Genomic DNA, 9,914 nt, shown 5'->3' on the forward strand with positions numbered 1-9,914 from the left:
CAAAGCTGCCCAGAGGTGTCTTTTAGTTGACTTCAGAGTCTATGATACTGACACAAGATAAATCATAATATAGTCAACACTCTACCCTTTGGGCATTTGAGATGGTGAAACTGGTAAGGGCTCCTGGATTGTGTGCATACACATTCATATGTGTGTATGCTCATGTGTGCACATGCGTGTAGAGACCAGCCATCCACTTCAGGCATTTTCCTCTGAAACAAGGTCTCTCTTTGAACCTGGACCTCACCCGTTTTGGCTAGTCTGGATGTCCGCCAGCCCCAGGGATCTTCCTATCTCCACCTTCCCAGTACTGGTATCATAGGCATGCACTGCCAAGCCCAGCTTTTTATATAAATGCTGGGAATCAGAATTCAGGTCCATGTCTGTGTGGCAGGCATTTTAAACCAAGTCAGCCCCAGTTCCTTGACTAAAAAACAAAACACAACAGCAATGAACTCAAAACACTGCAAAATAGGCTATTTAAGGCTTCTGGCAGGGGACACTTTATTTTTTGGTTAAAGCCACAACAAATAGAAATGTCATAAAAACAAACTTGTAAACACAGCATCAGAACTTTGGTTTCACTAAAACCTCTCCCACCTGAAACATCTGAGGTACAAAGACACCGAGCTAGGTGCCACACAGTTTGGTTCTGCAGCAGCCACACCGATGCTACCCTTGGAGTCAGAGCAGGCATAGGCTGGCCAGAGTCTGGGGCCCAGGTCACCCAGGACTCAGCCCAGGACACACTCTCTCAAATTCAGACAAACGCTGGCTCCTCCGCTGACCTGCCTGACAGGAGCTGGAACACACAAAGGAATCTGTCACGCTGAACTTGAAGATGACTTGGGCTGTGGGACCAGGAAGGAGCAGAGCAGCAGACGAGGATGTCAATCAACTTCTGTTGTCCCACAAGGCCTCAGGAACTCTTGTCCTCGTTCATGGAACCACTTATTGGAGACTGTGAACAGAAAGCAGGGATGTGATGATTCAACCTAACAGTTCAGCGGTCCAATCATGCTTCCCACGATGACCACTGCCCTGTGGTGGGCGGGGGGAGACTCCAGAGCAACACAGCTCAGACCTCAAGCCAATCACGCACTGTTGAAAACACACGGGCACGCAGGTAATGATACAAAAGTCTACCAGTGATTCGATGCATGTATGCAAGTTGCCATAGGAACAGAGCCAAAGGGTATCTCATGATGTTAGGAAAGCAGGACTGACTCAGAACAAGAAGCTGAACTGAAGTTATCGGGCATATCATGTGACTGCCACTCACTCCAAGTGGGCTGGATGCAGAAAGCAGGATGAGAAAGTCCTCAAAGGCAGAGGCCACCCGGGGAAGTGTGAAGGACCTCAAGAGGCTGGGATAGTGACAAGCAGAAACTGAGGAGAGGGATGGCGAACCTATCAGCACTGGCAGGGCTTGGCCATAAGCCGCGGGCCCCGTGAGCTATAGAGCAGAATCTTAGTGCAGTGGGTACCCTAGCTGGAGCACTGGTACCGGCACCACCAGGTCACAGGCATGTACCGTGACTCTCTTCTCAAACATGGACTCTCTTATGAGGAATACGAAAGTAATGCAGGGCAGATGACAGCTCATGTCATAAAGCTGACAACCTAAGCTTAATCCCCAGAACCCACAACGTGGTAAGAGAGAACCCATTCTTTCAAATTGTCCTCTGACCTTCAAACGTGTGACATGGCACATGTGCGCGCACACACACACACACACACACGCACACACACACGCACGCACACACGCGCACACACACACACACACGCGCACACACGCGCACACACGCACACACACGCACGCACACACACATGCACACACACGCACACACACACACATGAGTTTTTAAAGTACTGCACTACTCAAGTCAGAGATTTTAAAATACAATTTAATACCCAAACTTACCTAAACAAACTGTCCAGAAGACTTGATTAACAGCATATATAGTAGAACGGGAAACTTTAATTAAGCACGTAGTGCTTACATGTGTCGTGTTTGTGCAACACGCTTGCCATCTAGTACACTGACTTTCCCTATCCTTTTTCCTCCCAAACCAGCAACTACTTCACCGTTTCTGCGAGCCCGTCACAGTTTACCTCCCAAACTCCACGGGTTACAAACGCAAGAGATCCCTTCCTGTCACAGTCTAGTCCACGCTTTTCCCAGCTCTCCACAGCTGCTTCCAGGGTGAGGCTCAAGCTCATCCTCTGGGCTGTGCCCCAGGTCCAGTCCCATCTCAGGACTCCCCTTCATCGTGTGACAAGGACAGCTAGCCTCACCACCACCACCCTGTTACCTACAGTGCTGGCTGCAGCCGCATGTGTCTTTCTTGTCTCACACAGACACCCTCTCTCCTCTCTGTTCCCAGCTCTCTCGATGAGTCACTAAAACCCTTGCCACAGCCCACGTCTCTGAAAATCCATCCTGGACCTAGAGTGCTTATGCAGCCCCGGCCTCCGTGGCTCTCTGAGCATTGACAACCAGCTGTGGAAGCTCTGGCTGGGTGGTGTAAGCAGCCAAGACAACCCTTTGTGATGCGGAGCTGACAGCAGCTAGCAGAGCAGTGGTTTCCACCTCTGCATCTAAGGCCGAGGGCCCCTAACACTGCCCCTCACGTCACTCACCCCACTTGCAGCCCACAAGTACGGGACAGGCTGCGTGTCTCGTCCGGTAATCGCCTTCCCCACTCCGCAGAAGGTTGTACCAGAAGACAGCTGTGCCCTGGGAAAGAACAAGCTGTCAGAGTGCATCCTAAACCTCAGGTACAAGGACCTGCTCTAGGAATCTAGCTAGAGCCATCCACCCCTAGGCAGAAATGCCCCTCCTTTTCTGTGCTGGGGGACAGGGCTCAAACGGAAGAAAGTTCGGTGATGCACCTGCCTTGCCCTCCCTTCTCCATGGGTACAAGTGGGGACCGCAGTCCAGAGCGTGGGTGGGAAGACAGTCAAATAGACAGCCCGTGGTATTGGGGGACATTGACAAGGTCTGAGCCCTGCTTCAACGCGTGACCCTGAAGAATCACACTCACCTTCTTGGGCCAAATGGCAGCTCCCAAGTCAGGAAAGACGGTGGCACCTCCAGCTTCTACATCACTCATCTGGGGACATAAGGCAAAGAGCTTGGTCCCTCTCCCCAAGGACCACAGAGCAGCAAAATCGTAAGGACACGACAAGATGCACAGGTCACCCTCACACCAAGAATGAGCAGCACTGGCTGGAAGTTCTGGCTCTGACTGGCTAAAGCCAGGAAAGGCTTCCCATATGCAGCTTAATCTGTGCTGTTCATCAAGACAGGCTCCACGCCTGGAGGTTCAAGAGCTAAAGCCCCCAGAAGAGCCACATTCAGGACACCCTTGAATAGACACAACCTGTGTCCATTTAGAAAATGACTTTCTTAGGGGCTGGAGAGATGGCAGTTAAGAGCACGCTGTTACACACAACCCAGGCTCAGTTCCCGACACTCACATGGCAGCTCAACCACCCGTGACTCTAGTTCCAGGGGATCCAATATCCTCTTCTGGCCTCGGTGGGCATCATGCATGCATGTAGCACATATAACATATATGCACACACACATGCATGTAAACACTGATATAGATAAATACGAGAGAGAGAGAGAGAGAGAGAGAGAGAGAGAGAGAGAGAGAGAGAGAGAGAGGAGAGAGAAGGGAAAAAGAAAATGCCTATCTTTACCCTGTCCCCATCTTGAATTCTGACCCACTGCAGGGGCCTTGCCTAAGCTAGTGTTCTCAGCAGTGTGTACAGAGCTCTGGACAGGAGTTCCCTATGGCTTCTAACCTCAGGAGTACCCCCTTCCCTTCATGGCCGTTCTTCTGGCTCTAGCTGCTTTAATCAGCCCTTCACCTTCCCAGAATGCTACTCTTCCCCACTTTCTCCTGTAAACTGCACTTTTACTTGAAGCATTTTGTCTATGCTGTAATAAGAATTGGAGCTAAGATGTTTCCCAGTGTGACACATACAGCCTGCCTGGAGGGGTGGGCACTCGGCAGGCTCATGATAAGGAAGACAAAAAGCCCAATGGCTTCCCCAGCGCTGGGGTTCAAACCCAGCGACTCTCCAGGTCAGCCTTGCTCGCCTCTCTCTCCAGATACACCAGCCTTTGCCTGTTTCGTGACATCCCAAACCTATTCCCTTCCAGGCCCCCACACACCTTCTTCTTTGCCAAAATATGTTCCACAAATTTCCATTTAATTTTCAAGTCTCAACTGACATGCTATTTCCTAAATGAGGCCTTTACTGAGCCCCGTGCCTGGGCAAATTCTCCAGTGTTTGTCTCCATGGTAACTAAATAACCATCTTTCCCATGTTTCAAGTGAGTCTCCCATGTCAGACGTCAGATGTCACAATGGAGACCACATAGGACCTTCTCAAAAGTGTATGTGCATAGCAATCTCCAGGACAATTAAAACTTCAAGCCAAAAGGCAAGCTTTGTTTCTAAGTTCATTGACTATGCATCCTTAGAGTGGGCTATTATAATAGGGAAAGGTGAACTGAGAGCCCACGGGTGGGGGCGGGGCAGCAGGAGGGGAGCTGGCTATGCAGCCTCTGAGGAAACAGGCAGTTTCCATCTGAAAGCACCCCCTGGCCACCTCTGCTCTCTGCCACCAAGACAGAGCTCACCGTGGCTCTCATTCCCACAGCTCAGAGTAGATCTGAAGCAGAATACACCACGGCAGACACATGTTAAAGACAGGGGCTAAGGGCATCAGCCAGCAAGAAGTCGACATTGCAGGGCTCCACGTGGATGAGGTTATGTGGTCTCAGAGAGAGGGGTGGTGGGGAGGAAGGGACTCTGGAATTAGTGTTTAATAGAAATAGAGTTTCCATTTTATGAGGTGAGAAGAGCTATGGTAACAGATGGGATATGGTTCACATTAGGGATGGACTTAATAAAATCACTAAAGCACACAGAATATTGTTATGATGGAAAAATTTATATTATCTATATTTTACCACAGCTAAGAAAGATATGAGGGGCAGGTAGGAAAGAGTCAGGGAGTAGAAGAAGGGCAAGCTCACAGATGGGAACAAAAGCCAACTCTCTATCCTCTAGCCAAGAAGGGCGCCGAGGGAGCCTATGCAACAGCTGATGCTATGAGCCCGGATGGGGTGGGATGTGCAGGAGCTCTCTGGCCCCAGGGGCTCCACCGGGCCCATCAGCGCACGCATCATACTCACGTAGTTTAGAAACGTGGCCACACGATTCCCAGTCCCTAAACGCTTGAAAGCATCTTGCTCATCGCTCTATAAAATTAAGTGAGAGTGGACAAATGGGCCCAGCCCAGTACTTACATAGTTAAGAAACGTCGCTAACCTATTCCCCTCCGTTTTGAGGCCGCTGTCAAAAGGTCGCTGCAATAGACAACAACTTTTATCTAAGTTTGCAACTAACTTACCCGCCAACCCAAAGGACTGGGACCCGAAGGGGCAGGGGGATGGTAAGTGTGTCTTCCATAGAACATCAGGGACATGGGACAAGGCTATCAAACATTCCCTACATCGACAGAAAACAGCCAGGCTTCATTCCCCAACAACATAGTCTTCCCCTGGTGAGGTGGAAGGCAGAGGAGGGATGGCGTGAAAGCTGAAAGGCTTCTAGAAGCTCTAACCTTGTCAAACCAGCCAGGGCAGAGCCCTTCAGAACTACTAGCGACTGAGGGCTTACCCTAGAGAAGTCAAAGTGTGGTTCGTACTGTCCTCCCATTCCGTAGTTTGCAACCTGATGAGAGATTACAGCATGGACTTTGTCAGCAGTAAGACCACCCCCACAGCCGCCCAACTCTCCGTGGAAACCATCTCCCTAGGCCTGAAAACAACCCCCAACTTGTGTGTGTATGTACTATGCGTGTGTGGTATATGTATATGGTGGTGTGTGCACACAGAGGTCAGAGGAGAAGGCTGTGTGTCCTGCTCCATCACGCTCTACCTTATTCCCTTAAGACAATGAACCTGGAGCTAGGCTGCCACCCTGCAAGCCTGTGGGTGACAGTAAAATGCTTAACCACGCTCAGCTTTTAGTATGGACGCTGGGAATGTGAACTCAAGGCACAGGTGAGTACATATTCGCTCCGGAGATGGTGGTCCTGTCTTTGGAGGGTGGAATCTTTGGGACCTAGCTGGCATAATTAGATCATGGGCTGTGGGCCATGAAGGTTTTATCTGCTGTTGGCTCTGGCCAGCCCAAGCCCTCTGGTTTCTGATTCAGCAAAATGTGAACAAGTTGTATTACAAGTTTCGGCTGCGGAGCCTCCCCCACTGTGATGGACTAAACTGTGAGCCACAGCAGACCTCTCCTTCATCAGTTTGCTTCTGTTGGGTCCTCTGATTAGAAGAGTAACTAACAGTGTAGGTGCCTGCTCAGACAGCCTGGGAACCTGGGGGACCACCCAGCCCAACAGAACCCCTCCCAACTTCTCTGGACCCAGGACCAGCCTACCTGCAATAGTTCTGCAGTCTTCACGGTCAACCCTGTGATATGCTGCATCCGACGGTTGACGCGGGCCACAACAGGGTCATCATCCTCCTCTAACCAGGAGCTGCACAAAGAAAACAGCAAAGATGGAAGGTATGGGTAGGCTTACGTGAGTCCTTCCCAGGCAAGGCCAGCTAGTGGGCAACACAGGGTGACTGCCCCGGAGAGAGAAGGTGCAGCAAGCAGGACAAGCCGGCATCAGCCCTCTTCTACCTCCTTGTCGTCTGGAGTTGGGCTTGAGTGGCTGCCCTCCACCCCACGGCTACCTCTGCTCACCTTTTGGAAACTCTGTAGCTGGCAACAGTGAGAACACCTGTCTTGGGGTCACGAACAGTAGCTCGTGCGAGCTAAAAGAAAGAGGATGGAGTTATCCTTTTTGGTTTTGGGTGTTTTCCCAGAGAAACTGAGACCAGATGGGCCAGCCACATCAGTGGGAAAACAGCTGCAGAAAGTAGCTCTAGCTGAGGTCCCATGATACTCCAGTCCAGTCTCCACTTCCCTGGCCACACCCTCCTTGCTCATTATCCACCCCTCTGCTACCCAGGTCTATGCTGCCAGCTCTGTTATGCCTATGAATTCTGCTTAGTCTGTACATGATTTCTCCAAGCATGGCCTCTCTTGACAGGCCCACAGCACACTGCCTGAGCATGGCTTGAGCTTTGATTCCACCACACTCAGACCAGGCCATCTCTGAGTTGCAACCCAAGGCTTCTGTTGACATGGTCAAGTTTTCCCATCCTTCTGCCAAGAAGCTACCCAAACGTGTCTGCTGTGCCTCCTGCCCTGCTTGGCTCCTACTGTGCAGCAAGAAAAATAGTTTGCAGTCTGTCTCGGCCCTCCCAGAGTCAACAGAGAAAACGGTAGGAATCTGATGTACATGAACTGCTGTACACAAGCCACCTACACACGAATACACACACACACACACACACAAAGACATAACATACACACAAACACACACATATACACACAAACACACACACATGCAAACACACGCATACACACACAAACACACAAACCCTTCCTCTACCTCATCTCCCCAGTCTCCATATAAAGGCTCAATGGAACTTCCGGGAGGGGACAGGCATGTTCAGGCAGAAGTATAGATGAACCAAACAGAACAGTGCTGACTCTTACTTCCAATAACTATCTGATTGGTGTTGGCTGTGTGCCAGGTGCTATGCTGAGAGACCGAGCCATGACCCCTGCCTTCACAAACGTTGGTCAAGTGGAGACGGTAGTAAACGGGCCACGTAAGTAAGCATGGGTGAGCTTACTGTCCTGTGGGAACGCAGCCAAAGGTTGCAGCAGCTTGGGTACTTCTGAGAGCTGGGCTTTCTCTGAGACCCTCATGTGTGGAGAAGGAATGTAGCTCCTTGTCTGATCCTTAGCAGATACAGTAATGACCCGGGGCAAAGGTCCAAAGGGAGCTGTAGCTTTGGGTCCTCAGAGCCAAACGCTGTGGGTATCAGTGCCAAGGCTGTGAACTCCTCTCTGATGCCCTTGCCCTTGAGATACCCCGTGTTCCCCTCGTGTGACACTGCTTGGTTAGCTACCTGATGACGTCATCCCCTTGTATGATAGTTCTTCAGTGGCACTGTCTCATGTCTCCCCTGGAAACAGTATATAAGACACTGAACTTCTTAATAAGCTTGCTTGGTGTGAGACATAGCTTGTTCAAGACCTCCTGAGCCCACCTGTTCTACCTTCTTTACCTCTGACCCTTCTCCCTCGGGACCCTGCCCTTGAAGAACAACCTGCTGGCCCAGGCTAGGGTACCGCGTACATTATAGCGGCAGGGAAAGGGCACTGGTGCAGAGGCCCCGGATGAAAGGGCACTGGCTACAGGCTGAGGCCACTGATGCAGTGAGATGAGAAAAGGCCAGAGACAGAGACTGGGGTCTGCTGCCATCTTATGGTCACCCTGAAACAGGGATGGCCTTATGCAAGGGAGGGGCGGTCACAATGGAATATAAGGACTATTGTGCCACCTGATGGACAGACCAGATGGGAAGACAACCAAAAGAAACCTGGAACAAGGATCAGGGCAAGAGATGGCAGAGGCCTGGGACAGGAGGTGAAAAGGGATGGAGAAGAGGAGCCATACCAGAAGTCTGGTCAGGAAGTAAACTGACCCATCTGATCACTCTGGCTCATAACGCTCTAATAGGAATATGGCCGCCAGCATACCCAAGAAAGATGGTTTCCTAGGTTCCTATCTATGGTCCTTTTATTAGCCTAGTGGATGGCCATTCCCGCCTGATGACAGTCATTGCCACTAGACTGTGCAAACATCTGAGCTTTGGCATTGGCCTGGTGCCCAAAAAAGACTTTGGGCAGCTGTGCTCTGCCCTGGGGACAGACGGGGCTATTTTGAAAGCAGACTGGGGACTCACAGACAGCTGCCAGGCATTCCCCGCAAGCCAAGCTAAGCTCGCTGGCCCCACTTCAAAGCCGGAATAGCATCTGTCTGCCCTCGCCTCCGGAAAGGAGAGGTCAGCTCATGATGGCCAATGTGTATGGTTTATCACATGGCTCCTGTTAAAAGACCAGTTATCCCAACATCAGCCACCTTCCCTATCCCTGCCACTCACGTATGCATGTGCACACAGAAAAGCATTCCATGCCCCGGATTATGGCAGGTAAGGAATCTCTCAGGAGATTTTGGTTTGTCAGTGTCTCTCTCGACTAGAAAACAGGAGAATAAGCTTTCTTCTCTGGGGGACTTTGGAAGTGACCAAGGAAGTGAAATGAGGAGTCCTAGTTACAGTGCTCCATACACTAGACTGAACCTCGATTACACCCATGATACCAGCAACAGACCCTGTCTCCTGATGTGTGCTATGTCTTCAAACCAAGGCTGTTCCAAAGTGAGCTTTGGGGCCACTATAGGCACCTATCTGAGGTCTGCCCATGAGCAGAAGCTCCCGGCCACCTCAGCCACTTCAGTTCTACTACAAACAAAGCACTAGAAGAGTCAGCTCATCCCTCCCTCCCAACTGCCTGTGACGGGACAAAGCTGGGGCAACGACAGCTTCTCTTCGAAAAAGATTAAATGGGACCAATCATCTATGGGCTTGAAATCAAAGAATAATTGTAGCAACATGACATACAAAAGCCAACAGTCGATGGTTATGGAGCAGGAAATGCCAGTTGGGTTTCCATGATCCTCAGACACAAGACAAGGCGGTCCACTGCAAAGATGTTCTACAAGCTCCAGGCATCTCAGCAATATGGTCAAGGCAAAGGAGCTCTAACTGTTAGGAAGGATAAAACATTTCCCTTGCTTGCAGATGACAATTCTGTCAAGATAACCCAAGAACACCAGCCAACAAAGTCAAGAAGGAGGAACTTCTACCTCCCCTCTGACCTACACAGGTGAGTTTCTTCAAGGGAAAATGA

The 9,914-nt window shown here is 50.6% G+C and overlaps 1 protein-coding gene across 4 annotated transcripts in view; it reads right to left on the reverse strand.

The window, feature by feature from the left end:
• Window positions 1-485: 485 nt before the first annotated feature.
• The window catches only part of P4ha2 (prolyl 4-hydroxylase subunit alpha 2), a 30,357-nt gene continuing 20,928 nt past the window's right edge, over window positions 486-9,914 (reverse strand). For 2 of the 4 annotated variants that reach the window (XM_005350077.2, XM_026780745.1), the window contains exons 10-16: window positions 6,789-6,859; window positions 6,477-6,576; window positions 5,706-5,759; window positions 5,219-5,284; window positions 3,048-3,116; window positions 2,644-2,740; window positions 486-961 (exon numbers count right to left, since the gene is read on the reverse strand). In XM_005350077.2, coding sequence (XP_005350134.1) covers window positions 891-961; window positions 2,644-2,740; window positions 3,048-3,116; window positions 5,219-5,284; window positions 5,706-5,759; window positions 6,477-6,576; window positions 6,789-6,859 — 528 coding nt within the window. In that variant the 3' untranslated portion in view covers window positions 486-890. Of the gene's footprint in view, window positions 962-2,643; window positions 2,741-3,047; window positions 3,117-5,218; window positions 5,285-5,332; window positions 5,393-5,705; window positions 5,760-6,476; window positions 6,577-6,788; window positions 6,860-9,914 lie in introns of all 4 variants that reach the window. The other 2 variants (XM_026780746.1, XM_005350078.2) reach the window with 2 other exon arrangements.

The sequence above is a fragment of the Microtus ochrogaster genome, chromosome 7 (genome assembly GCF_000317375.1).
Source record: "Microtus ochrogaster isolate Prairie Vole_2 chromosome 7, MicOch1.0, whole genome shotgun sequence".
NCBI classification, from domain to species: domain Eukaryota; kingdom Metazoa; phylum Chordata; class Mammalia; order Rodentia; family Cricetidae; genus Microtus; species Microtus ochrogaster.